Here is a 24,318-nt window from a genome sequence, read left to right as displayed (position 1 = left end):
CCCCCGGCGAGCGCCTACGTGGCAGCGACCCGGTGCTGCGCGCTCGTGGCCTTGGTGGCCTTCCAGCGGGGCGAGTACGCCGAGCTCTACCGGCTGCTCGAGAGCCGCCCCTTCCCCGCTGCCCACCACGCCTTCCTGCAGGACCTCTACCTGCGCGCGCGCTACCACGAGGCCGAGCGGGCCCGGGGCCGCGCGCTGGGCGCAGTGGACAAGTACCGCCTGCGGAAGAAGTTCCCGCTGCCCAAGACCATCTGGGACGGCGAGGAGACCGTCTACTGCTTCAAGGAGCGCTCCCGCGCCGCGCTCAAGGCCTGCTACCGCGGCAACCGCTACCCCACGCCGGACGAGAAGCGCCGCCTGGCCACGCTGACCGGCCTCTCGCTCACGCAGGTCAGCAACTGGTTCAAGAACCGGCGACAGCGCGACCGGACCGGGGTCGGCGGCGGCGCGCCCTGCAAGAGGTGAGGGGACCCGGGCGGCGCAAGTCCCGCTTTCCCGGGAACGTGCCACCCACCAGCCCCCTCTCCCGAACCCGCTGCCGGAGTCCGCGCCAAGTCCGCAGATGCCTCCGGCTCACACCCTCCGGCGCCCGCCAGGCGTGAGGAATAGTGAGGATGCCAAGGGCACACGTCCCGGCCCTCTCCCCAACATCGCTGCTTCTCTCGCGGAGGCTGGGCGACCTCTTTCCTCCGCTCCACTCAGGACCCCATCCTAGATCCCCATCCGTGTGGGTGGCTAGACTGGGGGAGACAGGGAGAAAAGGGGGCCACGGGGAAAGAGGGAGGGGCCTTTGTTCCCGCACCCGGCGTCGGGGCTTCTTTCTGGCCGCCGCGCTGCCCGGTCCTTCCCCGACCCCGGCGCTTTCTCACACACCCTTCCCCGCCCCCGCCCCCCCCTCGGGGCCCAAACGGCATGGTCCGTCGTCTGTCTTTGTTGTGAAACGTGAACCTTCCCCAGCTCCGGTTTCCCTGTAACCCAAGCCCTTCCCCTCCCACCCAGCACGCCAGCCTCTCCCGCCCTCTCTGACGCCCTGGGAGGGCACCGAGAACTGAGCTGGCCGCCACCTCCCGGCTCTCCGCCGCCTCCAGGCTGCTTTCAGCCCGACCCCGAGACCGGGCAGCCTGGATGCCCGGCCTCCTCACTCCGGCTTGGGACAGCTTCAGCTTTTATGCAGTGATGTCCACGCAGGGCTTGCAGAGGCTCTGCCCGCGGGGTCCTTAGGTGGTCTCAGAGAGGAGGCTTCATACTCCCCCGCCCGCATCCCCCCATTGTCCCCAAAAGTTTGGGCTGGGGAAAGAGGGGGCGGCTCCTGCAGCTCTGTGCGGGAAGCTGGCTGGCCAGTGGGGAAACAGCATTCAGGGCCACAACTCACAATCCTTTCTCTGAACAGCGAGTCTGATGGGAACCCCACTACCGAGGATGAGTCCAGCCGCAGTCCTGAGGACCTGGAGAGGGGGGTGGCTCCAGTGGCCACGGAGGCCCCTGCCCAGGGCTCCATATTCCTGGCGGGGGCCGCCCCTCCTGCGCCATGCCCTGCCTCTTCCTCCATCCTGGTGAACGGGAGTTTCCTGGCTGCCAGCAGCTCACCAGCGGTGCTGCTCAATGGGAGCCCTGTCATCATCAACAGCCTGGCCCTGGGTGAAGCCTCCAGCCTGGGCCCCCTGCTGCTCACAGGGGGTGGGGGCGCCCCACCACCACAGCCTAGTCCCCCGGGGCCCAGCGAGGGCAAGACCTCCTTGGTCCTGGACCCTCAGACCGGGGAGGTTCGACTGGAGGAGGCTCAGCCTGAGGCCCCTGAGACCAAGCCCCAGGTGGCTGCTCTGGGAACACCTGGAGAGGAGGTGCCAGTGCCTCTGCCCCAAGTGGTGCCTGGGCCCCCGCCGGCTGCTGCCTTTCCTCTGCCCCCAGGACCAGTGGCTTCTGTGGCTGCTCCACAAGTGGTGCCCCTTTCCCCACCCCCTGGGTACCCTGCAGGCCTGGGCCCCACCTCCCCACTATTGAATCTGCCCCAGGTGGTGCCCACCTCACAGGTGGTGACTCTGCCACAAGCTGTGGGGCCACTGCAGCTATTGGCAGCTGGGCCAGGCAGCCCCGTGAAGGTGGCAGCTACCGCGGGCCCTACTAATGTGCACCTGATAAACTCCGGGGTGGGCGTGACTGCCCTGCAGCTGCCTCCGGCCACTGCCCCAGGTACCCCCTTCTGCCTCCGTCCAGCCTGGGTGGGGGTAGTTATCTCGGGGAGGGAGAGTGCTGTTGGTGGGCTTGGGTTGGGGGTAGCTCATCCCTGCTATGTCCCAGAAGCCCCCTGTGCCGGGTTGTGTGGAGGCTCAAACCACCCAGACTTAGTCCCGCTCTGAGGGGGGTCGGTTTGCCTCTGGCTAATCTCCTTCCTCTTGCCTTCCAGCAGCTTAACTGCCACCTCTGCTCCCGGCCAGCAGCCCCTCTAACCCTGTGCCCTGACGTCTCTCCCCACAGGAAACTTCCTCCTGGCCAACCCCGTGTCTGGCAGCCCCATCGTGACAGGTGTGGCCGTGCAGCAGGGCAAGATCATCCTCACGGCCACCTTCCCCACCAGCATGCTGGTCTCCCAGGTCCTGCCGCCTGCCCCCAGCCTGGCCCTGCCCCTGAAGCCAGACACGGCCATCTCCGTGCCCGAAGGAGCCCTTCCTGTGGCTCCCAGCCCTGCTCTCCCAGAGGCCCACGCCCTCGGCGCACTTTCTGCCCAGCAGCTGCCACAGCCACCACCTGCCCCTGCCGCCACCATTGCTGCCAGCCTGCCCTTCTCCCCAGACTCCTCCTGCCTCCTGGCTGGCTTCCCTGCGCCCCCACCTGAGGGCCTCATGCTGTCACCTGCAGCTGTGCCCATCTGGCCATCGGGACTGGAACTGAGCACAGGCACAGAGGGGCTGCTAGAAGCGGAGAAGGGGCTGGGGACCCAGGCCCCCCACGCTGTGCTGAGGCTCCCAGACCCTGACCCTGAGGGGCTGCTCCTGGGGGCCACAGCAGGGGGTGAGGTGGAGGAGGGGCTGGAAGCTGAGACCAAGGTCCTGACCCAGCTACAGTCAGTGCCTGTGGAAGAGCCCTTGGAACTGTGACCCCGCCAGGCCTCATCGCCTCTCCTGACAATGGTGCTTGAGATCCAGGACAGCTGGGAGAAGGGAACCTTTCAGAAACAGTTGTTGATCTGAGGATTCCACAGACACTACACCCTACCCCCGGCTGCTTAACTTCCAAGCCCTGGGACGTGCGGGGCTCACCCCTGTCCAAGGGCACCGTCCCTCTGGATGGGAAGCCTCCTCTGTTACAGCCCTCTCCTTATTCTGCCCCATATACATGGGGAGATCTGGGGGGTCCTGACTCAGGGGCTCTGCCCCCCTTGACCTGGTACGAGCTGTGAGCTGAAAACCCTGCAAAATGGCTGGACATCCAACCCCCTTGAGCCCTCTCCCTATCACTCCCTAAAACACTATTAATAGCTCCATTGACCTCCAGAGTTCTCAGAACTGCTTGGAATCTGAGGGTGGAGCAGTCCTATGCCCAGGGACTGACAGCCTCCCAGCTGGGCTCTTCCAGCTGCAACACAATGCAGGTGTGGGGAGGCCTGGGCGAGGATTCCCCTCTGCTCCCCCTGGACGACAGCCCTCATTATCACGTCCAGCCCCAGACCAAAGATCCCCTCACCCGCGGGGCAACCTTGACCCCCGTGTCTAGTTTGTATCCTAAATCTTTATTTTTCTAGGACATGTTATGCCTACATTTCAGTTAAAATAAAGTTAACAGGATAACTAAAAGCTCCGGGAGTGTGGGTTACTTTCCAAACAACTTTCCTAAAGAAAAGCTGAACCACACGAAGCCCAATTTGAGATTCTGGCTTTCTGATCCCGGCACCCTGAGGGGCTGGGGTGGAAACCATGTTTGTGGTGCGGAGAGTGTGATTTCTCTCAAAAGGCAGGGGACCCTGGAGCCCCCAGATCCAGGTGGAAGGAGCGCCCCCAGGGCTGCGGGAGCAGGGGACCAAGGCAGCCTGCCTAGTCTCCCTTGCTGGTAACAAAGGTTCCACTTTATTTTGTTGGCAACAATAAATAACCTATAAATAGAACAGGGGAGGGAGGAGTAGGATAAGGTGAGAATGAACAGGGTTGAAACCATTTGATTCTGGGGTGGACAAAGGCAGGTTAGAGGGAAGCCCCATCTCCTTAACTTCTCCCTGCATTTCATTCAGAGCTTCCTTCCCCAGGGAAGAAAGGAGCTGTGAGAAGGGCAGAGTTCAGCTGCCCACATACATGGCAAACACACAAAGCAGAGGGTCAACGAATCCACCCCCTCCCAGCCTGAGGGAACTGGCCAAGGAGACCTGCCTAGCAGGGCTGAGGCCCAGGAGGGGGCAACCTCTTCCTCATTGGCTCCAGGTTTCAAACGAGCTGTGGAGCTGCGAGGTGGTGAGGGAGGAGAGGTGAAGTGGTTACCCTCTCATCTGTGGCCAGCAGGCAGCTGAGAGGCGGGCTGTGAGGAACAGCGGGCCCTGTCCGCCAGCAGCTGGTAGAAGGGCTTGGGGATCCCCCAGTCCTCGTCCTCGCTGCTGGAGCTTTCCTGCTTCACAATCCGATTGTGCTGGCGGCTGAACCTTCGAGCTTTGATGCTGGGGGGAGAGGCAGTGGGATGGGCGGTCCCTCACTGGCCTCTCGGGCCCTGCCTCACCACTGGTGCTCTGGCCCTGCAGTGGCCAGGCCTGAGCTGAAAGGGAGGCCAGGGCTTTACCTGGTCCCACGGGGCGGGCGAACCTCTGGGCCCGGCCTATGCAATAGGACTCCACCAGGGGCTCTTTTCGGAAGCCCCACACTCCTGTTACAATCCCTGCACACTGAGGGCCAACTGAGAAACAGGCAGGTGGCCGCTCCGAGGTGAAGAGGAGGGGGTTTCCGGAAGGGAGGGGAGAGGGAAGAGGGGAGAGAGGGAGGAGGTCAAGTGAAAGGGAAGACCCAGTTTCCTGCTCTGAGAAATGCCCTGCAGCAGAGAGGGCAAAAGAAATTTAGGGCAGCGGGGGCCAACTCCAAATTAAGGTACTTTCTCTTCTAAGCTCCAAGGTAGAGCACCTTTCTATCTCTGTCACCCCCAAATATTTCATAAAAGTTTGCAACACCCAAACCTCCCACCCCAGGAAACTCCCAGCCTGTTTCCAGTCTCATGAAGCTCAAGGCTCTGACAGCCGGCGCAGGGCTGAGGAGTGGAGGCCCTCCGCCCCAGCAGGCCGCTGGGCTGCTCACCTGTATGGTCTGCGCTCCTGCTCCGTCATCTCCCGCCAGAGCTGGGCCAGCTGTTTGGTGGCAGTTGTGGACGCAGTCCCCGGGCAGGCTCTGGGACAGGAGGGAGGCGGTAAGGAGAGGCCTGCTTGGGCAAAGACCCAGGTCTGACCTGACCCTTGCCCTCTCAGAGCCTCAGCTTTCCCTTTGAGGACCCAGCTCTTTCCCCCTGTGTTAGAGATCTCGAAAGACCCCCATTACACACCCTGGAGCTGAGGCATCAGAAAGGGGGAGGCTGACTAAATGGTTGTTGGGAAGACGCCACTCATATCCGCTGCTCCCAATATAAGCCCCTGGATCTTCCCATAAGGGTACCAGCTCTTCTCCCCTGTGGCTTGGGGGCCTCCCATCCCCCGGCTTCAGACTGGCAACGATGGGTTCCGGGTTGGGCTCCTGATCTACCAAGTCAGACTCAAGAACTTTTTCTTGCAACCTGAGGAATGAGGAGCTCTCCTCCCACAAGGTTGCTAGGATGGGGGCCAGGACATGAGCCTGACCTTCCAGGAGTGACCTTGCCCAGCCGGCCCCACCTGCCTGAGGCTGAAGCCCACCACGAGAGGGACAAGGGCTCCAGACAGCATCTTGTGAGCGCTTGGGCCCACATCTGAACCTAATCTACCCCTGTCTTTTTTCAGGTTATAAAAGCTATTAATGTCCTATTTTTCTTAAGTCTGAGGTGGGTTTCTCTGCTTACAATGGACAGGCCCTGACCAATGCAGTGGGGCCAAGTGAGATGCTGGGGGAATATGTGGCTGAGGACGGGGCCAATGGGTCAGCCAGCAGCGGGCAACATGCTCTGGGAGGCGGGCAGCCAAAGAGGACCCTCACCCACCGGATGTACTGCTTCCGGTTCATCCTACAGAACATGATGAAGCCATTGACACACTTTTTCTTCGGCTGAGTGGGGCAGGAGTCTTTCTTGTTCTTGAGCATCATGGGGCCCCTGTCTGCCTGGCCCCTCCTGCTCTTCTCCTGCCGGGTGGGGGTCCATGTGTAGTCTCCATCCTCATCGCTCGAGAACTTCAGGTCCTCAGGGTTGGCCTGAGCCTCCTGGGTGGGGGCAGAGAGATGAGAGCTGGCAGGAGAGGCAGGACCCACCTCAATGGCTGCCCCCCTCACCTGCTGCCTCCACACCAGCTCTGTGTCCATGTCGGTGTCCATGCCCTCAGAGCTGGGGATGGACGATGCCTGGCTGTCCTCACTCAGCGAGAGGTGGCCCAGTGACACTGAGGACAGGCACGGGCTGTGGGAGTCAGAAAGGTCTTCGGGGGCCTCAGGGGGTGTGTCCTGGGAGGGGATGTGAGCAGACACTGGTGTCCCTTCATGCCCCAACTCACTGCTCTCCTAGGAAATGAGCATGAGAAACGTCTCAGATTCAAGACAACCTCATCCAAACACCCATTGGACATTCAAACAAATGTTCCCAAGTTCCCACAGGGGTCAGAGAGGGACTCTATGGGGCTGAGTTCTTCTGCCTCCTGTTTTATCAGTTTACCACTTCACATGGTAGCCATGATGTCCTGGGCAAGTCTTAACTTCTCTCAGCATCAATTTCACCTACAGAATAGCGCTCACTACACGTCTTGAAGGCCGAGAAGCACCTAGCACAGAGCCAGGCACTTTCTAAAGGCTCCACTAAGGGCATCTATTTTCCTACTGCTGCCCATTCAACTACTCATTGAGGCAGTGCCCCGCCCACACACATTGGAGGAAGAATGGTTTGGGGACCAGGGCTAGGGCTGCCCCTTTGCCAGATGGATAGAGGGGATGGATGAGTGAATCGAGCAGGTGAGTGGCTCCTGGAGCAGACAGTGGCCACAGTGGTCAGTGTGGGGGCTTTGGAGGGAGCTCTTTCCAATTGAGGATTCCTGAGGTTGCTCATCTATTTTCTGTCAAATGGGGTCCCAGAGATGCTGGTCTCATAGAGCAGTTGTAATATTATGTGGGGTCTTTTATGGGCACCTAGCAGTTTATATATATATATATATATATATATATATATATATATATATATATATATATATATATATATAATATATATATATATATATATATATAAATAATTGATTTTAGGGAGAGGAATAGATAGAAACATCAATTGTGAGAGAAAATCATTGATTGGCTGCCTCCTGCATGCCCCCCTACTGGGGACCAGCTGGCAACCTGAGCATGTGCCCTGACCAGGAATTGAAACGCAACCTCCTGGTTTGTGGGCTGATGGTCAACCATTGAGCCACACCAGCCAGGCCCTGACAACCTTTTAGCTTTCATCCCTTTTGTCTAGTTCATTCCAAGTGCCCAGCACAGAGTGGGCGCCTGTGGCCAACAGTGAGCATTCAAAGGATGAGCAGAGGAGTCTCTGGAAACGTTGAGGGGAAGGATGAGTGAATCGAGCCGGTGAGTGACTCGTGGAAAGCAGGACGACCGTTCCTGTGGATGGAGGGGTGGAGCGATGCCTACCTTCTTCGGTGGTACTTCCAGCACGCAGGCAGAAGGTGAAGACACGGGATCTAAGAAAACTTCTTCAAAGAGAGCTGTCCGGGAGGGAAGGCAGAGGTTGGCTAGGATGAAAATGGCTCCCTCACGGCACCAGGGCTCTGTGCCACTCTCCAGGTTTCTGGATCTCCTCCGCCATATTCAAATCTAGCTCCCAGGCCAGCTCCCCTGGGCCACCTCTACCCTAGGCAGAGCGAGTTGGTCCCTGCTGCAGGCTTCTGGAGCCTTCCACTCCCCACGCTGGCCTGGGGCTCCCCCACACACCCACTAGGCTATGGGCTCTTCGAGGCAGGGCCCGGACAGCATTCATCCCTGGGCATCCAGCACTGCCCAGCACAAGGCTGCACACTTACTTGGTGGGCATCACCGTGTGTTTTCTGAACGGACCTAGGACCAGGTCCAGCCCTGTAGGCTCACCTTGGGTCAGGTACTCGCTGCCATCCTCCAAGACCTGTTCTGGCAGCAGTTTCCCTGGGGAGCTGAAGAGGGAAGGACTGAGACCTAGGATCTCGCTCGGTTGGCCCATCACACTCCAGTTGTCAATGTGGGGAGGCTCCAAGGCCAGTGGGCTTCCTGAAAAGGAAACATCAAGCTTGGGGTGTGGTCACAGATTGCCCTCTGCCCCCGCTGGCTTTGAGGAGATGGTGCCAGACACTGGGGAAAGATGACTGTCAACTGCTCCTTTTCAGTGCTTGGTAGAGGAAATTAAGAGGCACAATGTCTGTCATTATGCCAGGGATGGCAAAAAAAAAAATCTATAATAATAAAAGCATAATATGCTAATTAGACCAGATGTCCTTCCGGACGTCCTTCTGGATGGCCTTCCTGATGAAGCCGGGGCTGTGAGGGAAGCCTGGGTCCTGGGTGCCAGAGGGAAGCCGGTGCCGGCAGCCAGGGAAAGGAAGGCCTACTCTTGCACGAATTTCGTGCATTGGGCCTCTCTAGTCAGTATCATTCTATCAGGTGTCAGATCTGATAGAATGATTGTAGCTACCTGGAGCTGTATGTTAAGAAAGATTCTGAGGTACTGTCTGGGATCACCAGAAACAGTGATGCTTGATTAACAATATCTGCCATGGCAACCAATGGCTAGTGACTTGCCATCCCTGTGCTTAGCAGACATCTATTCACCTTTCCCACTTTCCCCTTCTACTGAAATCCTCAGAAGGAAGGTACCAAGAAGGCCCCACACCAGCCTACAAGGAAGAGAGACAGAGTTTCAGTCACCATGAGGGCTGCCCTCTGGGGTCCAGGCAGGAAGCCAAGGGTCAGTGTCTGGGGCCTCCTTGTCCATCTCCTCACTGGAATCGTAGAGCACCAGCTGGTACCTGCAAGAGGTGGAATTCAAGAGGCAGAGCCGGAGCCCTAGGCTGGGAATTGCTGTGCCCCTGAGGGAGCTGTCTCCCCGTTGGGTGACTCAGTGTTGCCCACTGTGAGGTAAGACAGGGATCACTCCATGCTGGCTGCTGGGGAGAGCTGGGGCAGAAAGCTTAGTCAGCTTGAGGTGCTGCCCTCATAGAGCTTCAAGGTTTGTGAGGAGAGACAGCTGTAATCAGGCACTGACCACACAGTTATGGGGGTGGGGGAGGTCAGTGGGCAGGGCAGGAGGAGGATAGCACTGAGCGTGGCCTGAAGGAGGTAGAGTTTTCCAAGTAGATGAGCGGACCAGGCTTGCTGGGAAGAGGGATCAGAGTATGAAGAGCCCAGAGGGGGCAAGGGCATGGTTCCCATGGGGAGTGGTGAGTATTTGCAAGTGTTAAGGGTAAGTTTCATGGGTGAGGGGCAGGAGAGGGTGCTGGCAAGGTGAGCTGAAGCCAGAGAAGTTCTCAAATACCAGTGAAGATATTTGGGCTCTGAGGGAGGGCTTTAAGCCATGAACTGACATGGTCCAAGTTTGTGTGACTAGTAAGGGTGGCTTAGAAGGGTGAGACGGGAGACAGGGATACCGGTGAGAGGCTGGGGCCCATCTCTCCTTCGAGCTCATGATGCCTGCGGAAAGCTGGGCCCACAGCAGTGCTCATGCCACAGACACCATCAGATGTAAATCAGCCTCATTTCTCACTGCCCCTCAGCCATTCCAGACCAAACACCTCAGTCTCCCCCACTCAGAGCCCTTGGCATTTTCTTACCTGGGATAGGGCTGTGTTCTGTAGAGAAAATAGGTCCTCTCGACCCCGTACTGGGCCCCGAAGTCAGGGTAAAGCCCATCATCCTGGACATTGTTTTTGCCTAAGGAGGCAATTTAGGGTGATCACTCCTCTGCCTGGGACGAACTGCAGACTCACAGATGCAGGGATGAAGAGGTGCCAGGGTCTGCCACAGCCTCTCCCGCCCCCATCCTAGGCAAAACCTCAAGCTTTGGGACCTCTGCATGAGGCTCAGGGGCCACCCAAATCAGCACTAGGGATTCCACTCCTTTATCAGAAGCTATCCATAAGGGGAATAATGATGATGAAGATGATAATAGCAAACAAGTACAGAGTGCTTACCACGGCCAGCACAGTTGTAAGCTGTAAGCATGCTACATACTGACCCTTTGTGAAAGAGAATCATTATTACCCCCATTTTACAGTTAAGTAAACTGAGGCATCGAGCTGTGAAGTAATTTGCCCAAAGCCACATAACTAGCTGAACTGGGAAGCCCTCCCTCCCCAGGTGGGTCAGGCGCCTCCTCTGGGTCCCTCATGCTCCCTGGACAACCCCAGGAAGTTGGGACCATTCTGGAATATCAGTGATAGTGTGTGGCTCCTTCACTGGACTGTCCCCAGCACCCAGCACATGGCCTGGCCGAAGCAATGCTTAGAGAGTCAGGGCTGAATGAACAGGTGGATAGAGGATAGAATGGCTCAGGCCATGTCTTCCCTTGCCCACTTTCTCGCCTGGCTCTCTGCTGAGTGAGCCATCACACCTTTTGAAGCTGGTACAGGGACAGGGAGTCCCTACAGTTCTGCCACTCGCAGCCCTCACACAAGGGTGGCACTGACTCTGTCCCACCCTTACACCCACAGCAGAGCCTGAAGGGAAAAGAAAACTGGGAAAGAGACCATAGCTGTGTGAGGTGAGAGACAGTGTCTCTCTTGTCCACCGTTGAAGTCCCAGCTAACCAGGACTGTGCGTGGATGTTGCGGATGCCTAATAAGGGGTGTATAAATGACTGGCTAAATTAATGGTGAGGGAAGATCAGCAGTAACGCTGTTCTTAGCCACATTCAGCAATGTCAGCCAGGACCTTCCTCCATTTCTGTCACCTTAAGGCAAAGACAATGCAGCATCGCCCTAACCAGTTTGGCTCGGTGGATAGAGCATCGGCCTGCGGACTGAAGGGTCCCAGGTTTGATTCCGGTCAAGGGCATGTACCTTGGTGGCGGGCACATCCCCCGTAGGGGGTGTGCAGGAGGCAGTTGATCGATGTTTCTCTCTCATTGATGTTTCTAACTCTCTATCCCTCTCCCTTCCTCTCTGTAAAAAATCAATAAAATATATTTTTTTAAAAAAAGACAATGCAGCATCTTGGAGGAGTGCTGGTCCCCTCCACGTTTCCTCCCTTCTGGTCTGGGGGTGGGGTCACCTGCTTCTTGGGCTTGACAGGGCCAGACAGCAACAAGGGTTCTGGGCGCGGGTCTGGCGTCTGGGACAGCAGAGCGATGGCATCAGATGGGGCTGGGGCCTTGTCACTAGACGATGGCTCAGGTGGGAGGTCTTCTTTGCTCTGGGCCCAGACACCTGTTTCAAAGCTTTGCCTGGCCTAGTCACTCGTCAGCGCTTCCTGGATAAGCCTGGATCCTTAGCTACAGGTCACAGTCTGACACGCCCTTCCCCTATTTGTAGGCTAGAACAGTGATGGCGAACCTATGACACGTGTGTCAGAGGTGACACGCGAACTCATTTTTTTGGTTGATTTTTCTTTGTTAATTGGCATTTAAGTATATAAAAAATAAATATCAAAAATGTAAATCTTTGTTTTACTATGGTTGCAAATATCAAAAAATGTCTATATGTGACACGGCACCAGAGTTAAGTTAGGGTTTTTCAAAATGCTGACACGCCGAGCTCAAAAGGTTCGCCATCGCTGGGCTAGAACCACCTTGCCAGCTCTGAAAAAATACTGAAGCCCAGCGTGCACCTCAGACCACTGAGACCCGGCCTTCTGGGTGTGAGACACAGGCACAGGCACTTTTTAAGGCGCCTGGATGATTCAGATGTGCAGCCAGGGCTGGACATCATTGACTAGGTCCAACTCCCATTTTAAAGACATGGAAACGGAGGCCCTCGAAAGGGAGAGGACGTGTAATGAGTTATAGCAAGGCTGAGGCTGGACCCAGGACACTGGTCTTTCACTCGTAGGTCTTTCCTCCCTGGTGTCCATGCTCCCTGATGCTGGCCCGGGGATGGGTTACTGGCCATAAAGACAATAAATGCTGACAGTAGCTTCCCTTCACTGGGAGCCGACCATATGCCTCTCCACTTAAGCATTGCTTGAGTGGCACGTTTTCAGGCTCCTCGTCCTCAAGACCTCCCTGTGGCAGGAACTGCAATTTCCAGATGAGGAGGATGAGGCTCAGAGGACAGTGCACCCTTGTAAATAAGACAAAGAGCCAGAAAATGAACCCAGGCGTGTCCGACTCTGAAGCCTCGTTAGGGGCTCAGGATTGCTGACTGGGCTTCCCAGGGGAGTGATGACCCTGGAGAAGGAGCCCCCTTCCATCTGACCCCAACTTTCTATCTGCCTCCACTGACAGCTTGTACCTGACGCTCGGGTCAGCTTCTTCTTCCTAGGTTTCCGACAGGCTTCCCAAAGGTAGGACTGAGAGGAGTGTGGGCAGCTGTGTGAGCCCACAGCGGAGTTCCGGCCCAGCCCTGCACAGGACAAAGAAGGAGAGAGGTCATGCCCTCCCAAATCCTCCCTCCCAGACAATGCCTCCCAATGGGGGCAGGGTGCGGGGTGGTCCACCGCAGTCCATGGAGGAGATCAGACTTGTCTGAGGTTGCACAGTCGGGCACCAAAGGTGCAGGGCGAACACTGGGGTTTCCCCAGGCCATTCTGGGCCTTGGCTGACAGGGAGGACAGACTCAGTGCTTCCCAAATTTGCCCCCATATTTCCCACCCCAAACCAATTCCTCCTCCTGCCTTCCTCAAGACAGTGAGGGCTCCACCACCCATCCTGGGTCACCAGCTTCTCTCCCTGAGGCCTCTCAATTCTTCCTCATTAACATCTCCCAAATGTACCCTCTTCTGCCTACACTCAGCGACCGTGCCAGATGGGGCCGCATTGTCTCCTGACTGGCCCACCCCTGAAAGTTTGTTCACTGATCTCCCTGACTCCAGTTTCTCACTTAATAACCAATCCTCCACACTAGATGTTAGGGACCTCTATCTAAAAAACCCTGCAGCCCAGCCGAGTGTGGCTCAGCGGTTGAGCGTCAACCCAGGAACCAAGAGGTCACTGGTTCAATTCCCGGTCAGGGTACATGCCCAGGTTTCGGGCTCAATCCCCAGTATGGGGCATGCAGGAGGCAGCCAATCAATGATTCTCCTTCATCATTAATGTTTCTATCTCTCTTTTCCTTTTCCTTCCTCTCTGAAATCAATAAAAATATATTTAAAATATGTCAAAGATCTTCACAGAGACCATTTTAAAATAATAATTTTAAAAAACTGTGCAAAAACCTGATCATGGCTTGCCCTGGCTGAAAGTCCTTCAGTAAGTCTCATCTTCATCTCCCTCCTCAGGGCTCGAAGCCCTTCAGGATCTCGTCTCTTCCTCATTTCCTACCCTTCTTGCCTGTGTATGTTTTACACCAGTAATGATAGCACCCAGCACATACAGCACTGGATGACTGGTGTGTTCTAGGCATTGTGCTACAATACTCTCCACTTGTATCAACTCATTTAATCTTCACACAAACACAGGAGGGGAGTACTAGTCTTAGTCCCGTTCTGCAGATGAGGAAACAGAAGCACAGAGAGGTTATGGTAACAAGACGTGTATCTGAGTCAGGATCTGGCTCAAGAGCCTGCACTTGTCCTTTCGATGCTACGTGGCCCCTCCAACCACACCCATCTGCTTGCCTGTCCCCAGACATTCCACACATGTCTTCTCATGCCTGCACGCTCTGGCTCAGATTGTTTCTTCCACTTGGCAGGGCTCCCCCTTCTACTGTCCTCCAAGGCCCAGCTCCAAGACCCCTCCCCCCACAGTCTTCCCAGACACCCTCTTCTGACTTTGCCCCTATGTGAGGCTGTGTGATCCTGGAGGGCCTGGAATGGGTGAAGTCACTCAGGGTCCCTGACAGCAGGACAATACTTATGGAGCAGGCCCTGGGAAACGGACTTACCCCCAGCTCCACCTTCCCCATTGGCGGTGTGGAATTGGAGCAAGGCCTTGGCCACGTCAATGTTTCTCTGGAGGTACAGAATGTAGTGCAGGATGTGCTGCAGAATCTCCTTCTGCCCATAAAAGAAAGACAGGGTTACGCACAGAGTGGGGGCCCGAGACAACGAGAGGCTGCCAGAGACCAGAGGCAGAAAGGCTCCAGGACCCCATTCCCCGCCCCAACAATTCCTCCATTAACAGATATGTTTCTATTTTGCTCTTTAGTTCTCATTGTGGCCCAGCAAGGTAGCGTTCCAAGTAGGGAAACTGAGGCTCAGAGTGTAATGGCATTTGCTAAGGTTACAGAGAGGACATGGCCAAGCTGGGATCTAAACCCAGGTCCAGTTTTTCGGCACACTGTTCAGCTCCCACCCCTGGCCCTTTGCACATGCTGTATTGTCTTTCTGCAAAGCCTTCCTCTTCTTGCCACATACTCCCTCTCCTGGCATCTCCTTTGAGCTTCCAGAAGCTTCCCCTCCTTCCTGACCCCTCTCGCCCAGGCTGGGTCAGATGTCCCTCCTAGGCACTCTTGTAACACCCTGGCCTGATTCCACCAAGGCACTTGCCACACTGTCTTATAATTATCTGTTCACACATCATTCCTTTCCACTGACCTTGGATTAGCTGAGGGTAGAGACTATAACTAGTTGATTTCTATATCTCAAGCACACAGAATCGAGAGGTGGCTTAGCCAATGACTGCTAAAGTAGTGAATCTTCCCCACAGCACCAAGCACGAAGACTCCTGCCCACCAGGCATCACCCATCCAGCCATCAAAAACTGCTTGGTATTGGTATTGGAGCTACTAAGCTAAAAAAGACTACTCCTGCCCTAGCCGGTTTGGCTCAGTGGATAGGCGTCAGCCTGCAGACCAAAGGGTACTGGGTTCAATTCCAGTCAAGGGCACTTACCTTGGTTGCAGGCTCCTCCCCTGGTCAGGGCACGTGCAGGAGGCAACCAATTGATGTATTTCTCTCACATCGATGTTTCTCTCTATCTTTCCCTCTCTCTTCCACTCTCCCTAAAAATCAGTGGAAAAATATCCTCGTGTGAGGATTAACAAAACAAACAAAAAAGACTACTCCCCACTAAGGGCCAAGTATGGAAGGATGACCTAGACATACTTTTGTTTGCCTTCATGGAACTTACCATATAATGAGGGCAGCAGACTTAATAAACTCATAAATCATACAAAATTATCATTAAGCATTATGAATAAAAGAGTACAAACAAGGGATTCTGCAACTAAACTTAGATGTCCAGAAAGTCCCTTTGGAACCAGCAGCATTTAAATTGAGACCTGAATAATGAAAGGAGTTAGCCTGGTCAAGACATGAGGGAAGAACATCAATAGGTATTTTTTGGATCGTACTAGATCCCTAGAATAACAATAAAACCATTAGTAGTAATCTTCCAAACCCAAGCATGGTCTCTAGAGGGGACTTAGGTGAAACCGTTCCATAAAATGCGATACAGACAGTCACTGAAATTATTTAACCTGATCCACGAAAGGAAGCTGTGATCTAACTAAGGAATACATGTGACACCAGCAAGGGACTATCAGTTTGGAAGGGCCTGGTTCCAATCTGCCACTTATTGGCTGTGTGATGGGAGCAGGTTGTTTTACTTCTTTGAGCCTCGGTTTCCTCATCTGTGCAACGGGGATGAGATGCTCATTCAGGCTCAGAGGATTATCATTAGGAGTAAATAAATTAGTGTGTGTGAAATCGCCCAGCGCAGAGCCTGATACGATAGTTGCCTAATAAATGCTTAGTTGATGACAATGAGAGTACCTTCAGTAAGTTCTCAGGGGACTAAATGAGACCCTTTTCTAACTTTTTGTAACTAGACCAGGGTTTTTTCCAGAGCAGATACTATATTTTTAGCTTAGTATCTCCAACACCAGGCTTGGCACATGGTGGGCACTCGTAAGCTGAAGTCTTTGCAAACTGTAAAGTAGTATAAAATGTGACTCATTATTACTAGTATAAAGGTTTCATGCAGGAGGATATTGGGCCTCATCTCTGATTTCAGGACAGAGGCTCAGCAATTGAAACTTCTTAGCTTGGGAACTTCACCAAAGATCTTCTGAGGGTGAGATGGACAGGTCCTGCAACTTCCTCAACAGAGGAAATTCATTCATTCATTCATTCAACAAACATCTATTGAGCACCGAATGACAGACTGGTTGAGGATGTGGGCCTTTGGAAAGAGATACATCTGCCTCTCTCTCACTGTAAGCTGGCTGTGTTCCTCTGCGCAATATGACCACTCTGTGCTTCAGTTTCCTCAAACCAAAAAATGAGCATAAACATATGCATCGCAAAAGCCTTGTGGGGAGGATTAAATAAAAAAATGTATATAAAACATTTGGCATTCAGGGCCTGACACCTAGAACTCTCAGTCTGTTGGGAGCAATTGTTCAATTGTTATTATCTGCTCTATGCTAGGCCCTGTGGAGCACTGGGGATAGAGACTTATCTATTATGGTCCTTGCCATCTCAGCACTCTTCATGTAAAGGGGGTCAGAGATACAAGGCTTTGGTGGCCAGAGGAAGCAGCTACAGCATCATACAGGGCAGGGGCCGCTTAATCAGCCAGAATGGTGTTAGGATGTCACAGATCTAAGCTGCAGCCCGTCTCCAACGCAGGAGAGGCCACACATTATAGCCCCCATTAGTTCACTGAGCAGCAGACTGAGCAGGTCCCATAGCCCTGATGAACTGTGATGCACTTTAAGCAGACTGGTCACGTGGGAAGCTGGGAACTGACAGGAACTCAGGTTGTATGTGGAGCAGGGTCCCAGGACTGAACTTCAGGAAGGATGAAGGTGGGGGCCTGGGGAGAATTCCATGAGGAGATGAGGCCATCTGGTCAGTGATATAATTATGCCTGTCCTCTGACTAGAAGGTCATTCCTCCAGAGCAGGGACTGTGTCCCAGACATCTCTGCCCTTCCTGCCAAGAGCTTAGGACAGCATCTGTGTACCAAATACTCCAATGATTGACGACAGAGGATAAAACCCCTCCAGTATTTTTGAGCACCGTGGTGGTCTGTGTAATGCCTCTCCCCAAAACATCCATGTCCTCGTCCCCAGAACCTGTGATTATGTTGCCTTAAGGGGACCTTGCAGATGAGCTGGGTGTGACTGAATAAGGACCTTCAGATGGGGAGGTTATTCTGGATCATCTCAGTGGGCCCACTGTAATCACAGGGGTTTCTGATAAGCTGGAGGCAGGAGGGTCAAAGGCAGAGAAGGTGAATGACAACGGAAGCAAAGAGAGAGAAGACGAGATTTGAAAATACTACTCTTCTGGCTTTGAAGGGGCCCTGAGCCAGGGAACATAGGTGACCTCTAGAAGTTGGCAAAGGAAAGAAAACACATTCTCCCTGGAGCCTCCAAGAGGAACCAAGTCTGCTGACACCCTGACTTTAGACCAGTGAGACTAATTTTGGATTTCTGACCTCCAGAACTGAAGGAGAATAAATTTGTGTTGGTTTAAACACTGAATTTGTGGTAATTTGTTACAGTAGCAACAAGAAACTAATATAAGGCCCTAGCCGTCTTGGCTCAGTGGATAGAGCGTCCGCCTGTGGACCAAAGGGTCCCGGGTTCGATTCCAGTCAAGGGCACGTACCTGGGCTGCAGGCTCCTCCCCGGCCCGGGCCCTGGTCAGGACACATGCAGGGGGCAACCAATCTATGTGTTTCTCTCACATAGATATTTCTCTCTGTCTTTCCCTCTCTATTCCACTCTCTCTAAAAGATCAATGGAAAAATATCCTCAGGTGATTAACAACAAAAATAATAAAATAATAATATAAGCACCCATGATGGAGAGATATTTAGGGGGAGAATCAACATGACTGGGGACTGATGGAATGTGGCAGGCAGGGTTGGGGTCTGGCAAATCTTTCCAAAACACCTGCTCCTCTGACCCTCCCTGGAGGCAAGTAGCACCTCTAGCTGGGACCAGTTACTCCTGTGTTCAAAGCTTTATCTTCCTGCCAGATTCTGAGTTCCCAGAAGATGAGGACTGGGTCTCAAATTTCTTTCCCTCCCCTTGTCACAATCATAAAAGCTCTGACACCCAATAATCTTTCCATAAAATGGCTGATGAATGAATGAATGACTGAATGAGAGGAACTATAGCAAGACAACATCACACCAAGCTTTCAGGATCTCCGAGTCTCCCAGTAGGTTGTTCCCACTGGGAGTGAGGTGTTAGCTCAGCACCATCTACATGTATTGAATAGCCGATGGGGACACGCAGAGAAGCTTCGTCTGTTTCTACCGGGTGGGGATGATACCCACGGGTCACACAACAGGGAGGGAACCGACATTTATTCAGGGCCTGTCATGGCTATTGTGTCATTTTGGCTTCACCATATCTCTGGGTAGGAGGCGTTATCTTTATTAATTTTACAGCTGAGAAACACAAAGCTTGAGAGGCCGATAACCTGAGTGGCCTGCCCAGGGTTCTGTGGTTATGGAGCTGGAGGGCGCAAACCCTGGCTGGTTGACTCCCAAAGCAATGACCTCTACCTGGCTCCTTGCCTGTTTTCCCCTCCCATCTCCTCCTGCCTCCGTTGCGAGAAAGAATCTTGCAGTTATGTGCTCCAAGACTCCCAGGAATTCCCATTCCCATTTCAGCGCTGTCACTGAGAGGGTCTGTCTAGGTTTCTCAGGACAAGGGAAGTTAACCAGCTTACTGACATTTTAAAATCTACCTCCCAAATCCACCTCCTCTCCTTCGGTCCACTTACCTTGGTAAGCTTCTTGCTACTGGTCTTCGGGGCCAGGGGTAGCAGCAATGCCAACTCATGAAGTTTGCCGGTGTGGTTTTTTCTTTGCTTCCTGTGTTGGGACAAAAACAGGTTTGTTTGTTTTTATTTTGTGTTGTTTTTTTTAAATATACATTTTATTGATTTTTTTACAAAGAGGAAGGGAGAGGGATAGAGAGTTAGAAACATTGATGAGAGAGAAGCATTGATCAGCTGCCTCCTGCACACTCCCTACTGGGGGATGTGCCCACAATCAAGGTACATGCCCTTGACTGGAATTGAACCTGTTACCCTTCAGTCTGCAGGCCGATGCTCTATCCACTGAGCCAAACCGATTAGGGCCCAAAACAGGTTTTGATTAAAACATCCAAAATGGAATTTGGTATCTGAATCCCAAACCTCCTGTCTCATTGTTCCTCATCTCAGGGATGTCCCCCATCCCAGGCACCTGAGACAGAGTCCTGGGCATCATCTGGACAGCATCCCTTATCCCCTGTCCAATCAGTCACCAAATCTTGTCCATTCCTCCTCTGATCCCTTCTCTCCATCCCTGCAGCCCCTGGCTCAGTCCATTTACTGACATACTCATGGGTCTCCCAGCTTCCCACCTGGCCTCCTACAATCCATACTGTCTAGGACCGTGGTCGGCAAACCGCGGCTCGCGAGCCACATGCGGTTCTTTGGCCCCTTGAGTGTGGCTCTTCCACAAAATACCACGTGCGGATGCACACGTACAGTGCGGTTGAAACTTCGTGGCCCATGCGCAGAAGTCGGTATTTTGTGGAAGAGCCACGCTCAAGGGGCCAAAGAGCCGCATGTGGCTCGCAAGCTGCGGTTTGCCGAGCCGCAGTTTGCCGACCACTGGAGGAGAATCAAAGTGATCTTTCTGAAATATGAATCTGACCATAGTTTTCTCATCTGTGCAATGGGAATGAGGATATTCATTCGGGGTCAGAGGATTAGCAAGAGGACTAAATAAATTAGAGCGTGTGAAATCACCCAGCATAGAACCTGACACATTAGTTGCCTAATGGGTGCTTCAAACCTCTCAATGCCATCCCATTATTAAGGATCAAATTTAAACCCTCAACATTTGGGAGGTGGGCACACGGTGCAATATACAGAACTTGTAACTTAGAAACTCACGCCCGAAACCTACATACTCATGTTGACCAATGTCACCCCAAGCAACTTAATAAACATTTTAAAAGACGCAAAAACTCTCAATGTGGCTTACAATACCCCTCATGGCCTGGCCTGGCGGGCCATTCTCTTACTTCCTTTGGTTCTCGCCCATTGTCTGACCCTAACTGCACAGGGAGGTGAGGTATCTTTGCTATGGTCCCCCAGCCCCGGGGTTCATGATCTTCTCTGATCCCTGAACTGGGCTGAGAGCTGGGTGGGGGGCACCACTGTATCTCTAGCACCTAGAACAGGGTCTGGTATACTGCAGGACCTCAGTCCATGTTTGCTAAATGAGTGGATTAAAAAAAGGCATGCCCCAGCTGGTGCGGCTCAGTGGATAGTGTCAGCCCATGGACTAAAGGGTCTCGGGTTCAATTCCGGTCAAGGGCACGTACCTCAGTTGCAGGCCTTGGCCCTGGTGAGGGCGTGTTTGGGAAGGAACCAATCCATGTGTTTCTCTCTCTCTCTCTGTCTCTCCTCCTCTCTTCCACTCTCTCTAAAAATCAATGGAAAAAATATTCTATGGTGAGGATTAACAACAACAAAAAAGGGCATGAAAGCAGTTGACTCCTGGGCAGATGAACTTCTGGGATCTAATCCCTGGATTAATAATTCATAATATGCCCATACACGCACACCTCCATACCCTCTCCTAACAGATGGAGACACAAAGACATTGGAGAATGTTTCTCTTTCTGCCAGCCCAGGGCCAGGCAGGAAGGCAAGGGAGGTTGGGGCAGGTGGCTTTTGAACTGGGCCCTGCAGGAAGGAGAAAAAAGGATTGATGGAGACAGGTGTTTGGGGATTCCTGAAGGAGTAGCATGAGCAATGGCATATGTGTGTAATTTAGATAGACACACTAACTCCCTCACCAAACTGTGACATCCTGAAAATATCTTTCTCACTCATTCATTCAACAGTTACTTATTGGGCACCAACTATGTGCTAGGAACTGTGATAGGTGGTAGGAATCATAGTAATAAAAGGCTAATATGCAAATGGTCATCACGCCTTGACACCGTAAGGACCAAACAGCAGGAGGCTGCATGCGAGGCAGGCGGAAGTGCAGGGGGGCAGGGACTTGCAGTGTTGGTGGGTGGGGGACGTGAACAGCAATGTTAAAATATTTCCTCTAATTAATTCCTTTTTAATGTGCACAAATTTCGTGCACCAGGCCACTAGTAAAAATATAAAAAACAAACACAGCCCCTTCTGGAGCCCACAATATAGTTAGGAATAAAGTCATTAATCAAACTGTCACACAAACAAACATAAAATTGCAACTAGGACCAAAACAAGCTACATAACTTGTTTGGGGAGCAGTACTACAAAATAAAATAAATAAATAAAATGTGGGACTCCTCGTTCAAAAACTGATAATTTCAAGATGGTGAGAGCAGAGCATGAAACCAAGCATTGGGCTCTTCTAAGCTCAGGACCCTGTGACTACATGAGTCATATGTCCATGACGTTGATCCGATGGAGACAAAGGCGAGGTGTTGCTTGCTGTTATGGAAGCTTGGAATAGCTTTGTGTTTTGTTTTTGTTAATCCTCACCTGAGGATATTTTTTACTGATTTTTAGAGAAGTGGAAGGGAGGGGGGATACAGAGAGAGAGAAACATTGATGTGAGAGACATGGATTGGTTGCCTCCTGCACAAGCCCTGACCAGGGCCAGGGATTGAACCTGCAACCAAGGTAAGTACCCTTGACCAGAACTGAACCCAGAACCCTTTATTCCAGGGGCCAAAGCTCTTACCACTGAGAAAAACCAGCCAGGGCAAAATGGACTATTAATGAACCCTGAATGAATCAAATGAATTTTAGCTTTTGCTCTTCCAAAAACAAAGAAATAAGAGCCTGCAACCAAGACATGCACCCCTGACCGGGAATCAAACCTGTGACCCTTCAGTCCATGGGCCAACACTATCCACTGAACCAAAACAGCCAGGGCATAGCTTTGACTCTTGGCTTTCGTCTAATCAATGAGGTTTTCTCTGAAGAAGTAAACCTGGCCAGAACCTGTCCTGAAGGATTGGAGGAAATATATAGGTAAAGAGCAAAAGAAAACATTTCAGGTAGAGGGAACGTATGCAAAGGCCCTGTGGCACAAGAACGCATGGAGAATCCAAAAGAAATAAACTTGTAGTGTCTGCAGCAGAGAAAGCAAAGAGTCCTGTAGGGTGAGACAAGACTGCAGAAGGATTCAGAGGCCAGAAGAGGCAGGGTCTTGTAGGCTCAGTACAGAAGAGTTTTGCCTTTGTTCTAAGATCAACAGGAAGCCATTAAAGGGCTTTACACAGGGGATGACATCATTAGTTCATCTCCTCAAAACCACTATGAATACATAAAATGATACATATTAGTCGCCTGAATGAAGGAATGAAAGGAAAATATATCAGCAATTGGTCTCTAGTTACTTCCTGGTAGACACCGTAACTTTGAAGAGTTGGGGTTCTGTCCTTGGAGGAAAACTGGGTAGGCTGATCTGTAATGTCCTGTCTAGCCCTGATATTCTCTGCATATCACTTTTCTTCCATTCTAGAGGAGCCGCGAGAAGCAACACAGGAAGCAAGGACGAAAAAATATCCAGGCCTAGTGTCAGACAAAGGGGTTTCATACTAACTATAGTCCCTGGGTGTTTCCTCTGGGTTTTGCAAAGCACCAAGAAAGCCTTCTATGCGAACATTTTTTGGAGGGAACAAAGGGGTGGTTAAGAATCACAAAATCCTGGCATCTTCTGGGCAGTAGTTCTGAATTGGTGTGACCTGGGCTCTGCTCACAGGGGCCTCTGGGAGCCAGATCCTCCCTCCCAAGGCTGCCCCTTTCCTTGCTGATGGTTATAGTTTTAGTCAAGTTCTTTCTTCATAGTCTCTATACTTTTCACCCACTTACCCCAGCTCTGCCCTCTGGGTCTGTGGGGGACAGGTCAGCTCCAGCCACATGGATCCCTTTTCTGTTTTTCTAAACTGCCAAGTTTATTTCTGCCTTAGGGTCTTACTATTCCCTCCATTTGAATGTTCTTTTGCCCTGATTTTTGCATGGATGGTTTCTTTTTTCCCATTCACCGCTGATCTAAAATGTAACCTCTTTAGCCCTGGCCAAGTGGCTCAGTTGGTTGGAGTGTTGTTGGTCAGGGCACATACCAAGTTGCGGGTTCGATCCCCAATTGGGGCGTGTATGGGAAGCAACTGAACTCACATAAATATTTCTCTTTCTCTAAAAAAAAAAAAAAATCAATAAACATATCCTCAGGGGAGGATTTAAAAAATATGTAACTGCCCAGCTGACGTGGTTCAGTGGTTGAACCTATGAACCAGGAGGTCACAGTTCAATTCCCAGTCAGGCACATGCCCTGGTTGCAGGCTCGATCCCCAGTGTGGGGCATGCAGGAGGCAGCCGACGAATGATTCTCATCATTGATGTTTCTATTTCTCTCCCTCTCTCTGCCTTTCTGAAATTAATAAAAATATTAAAAAAAAACATGTAACCTCTTCAGAAAGTTCTTTTTTGACCACTCAATCTAAATAAGCACATTTTTGTTACTTGCTCTATCATTTATCAGCATACAAAATCTTGTTTATTATAAACAATCCTTCCACAACGGGAAGGATTTTTGTCTTTTTTATTTATTGCTATACCCCAGGCTGACATCACGTAGGCATAGTAGATAAGGTGTCTAGGGCCCGTGATACTTTTAGGGGCTTATGAAAATGTTTTAATTTCTTTAAAATCAGAAGAAAAAACGCATATAATCCAACTTGGATTATATTCATCTTTATATCAATGCTGTCATTAACTATAATTTTTAATATGCTTTTAACAGGGGAAGGGGCCCAAGAAGACAAAATTGCCTATGGCCACGAACGTCATAATGTGGCCCTGACTTTATCCCCAGCTCCTAGAATAATGCCCAGCACTTAGTAGGTGCTCAATAAAAAACTGTTGAATTAATGAATACTCCCTTCTGTCTTGTGACAGCCTGTTGGGCTCTGAAATGACAAATGACTCTAATTCCTGGGTTTCCTCTTCCCTGAGCTAAATAGCCTAAACACTTCCTAGTTTCTTTATGTTATGGGAGCTGGAAGGAGCCTTAACCAAGAGCCAGTCCCAATTTCTATAAGGTGTGGGAAAATCAAGGCCTGGTCCTTCATTTGCTCTAACATGCACAGGAATTTAA

The 24,318-nt window shown here is 52.2% G+C and overlaps 2 protein-coding genes across 2 annotated transcripts; one reads left to right on the top strand and one right to left on the bottom strand.

The window, feature by feature from the left end:
- On the top strand, positions 1-3,791 carry SIX5 (SIX homeobox 5; the record flags this gene model as incomplete). Its single annotated transcript, XM_023747254.1, has 3 exons — positions 1-461; positions 1,391-2,190; positions 2,476-3,791. Coding segments are annotated over 3 exons (1,881 nt in total), but the record flags the coding sequence as incomplete, so codon positions are not given.
- A 679-nt stretch (positions 3,792-4,470) lies between these two features.
- On the bottom strand, positions 4,471-19,034 carry BHMG1 (basic helix-loop-helix and HMG-box containing 1; the record flags this gene model as incomplete). Its single annotated transcript, XM_014448413.1, has 13 exons — positions 4,471-4,639; positions 5,265-5,354; positions 6,133-6,350; positions 6,420-6,644; positions 7,761-7,834; positions 8,214-8,369; positions 9,024-9,124; positions 9,926-10,025; positions 10,990-11,043; positions 11,300-11,518; positions 12,542-12,652; positions 14,132-14,243; positions 18,936-19,034. Coding segments are annotated over 13 exons (1,728 nt in total), but the record flags the coding sequence as incomplete, so codon positions are not given.
- Positions 19,035-24,318: the final 5,284 nt, after the last annotated feature.

This window comes from Myotis lucifugus, unplaced genomic scaffold (genome assembly GCF_000147115.1).
Source record: "Myotis lucifugus unplaced genomic scaffold, Myoluc2.0 scaffold_823, whole genome shotgun sequence".
Taxonomy (NCBI): Eukaryota; Metazoa; Chordata; class Mammalia; order Chiroptera; family Vespertilionidae; genus Myotis; species Myotis lucifugus.
The sequence above is the reverse complement of the archived record's forward strand: the minus strand, read 5'-3'. Positions and strand labels throughout refer to the sequence as shown.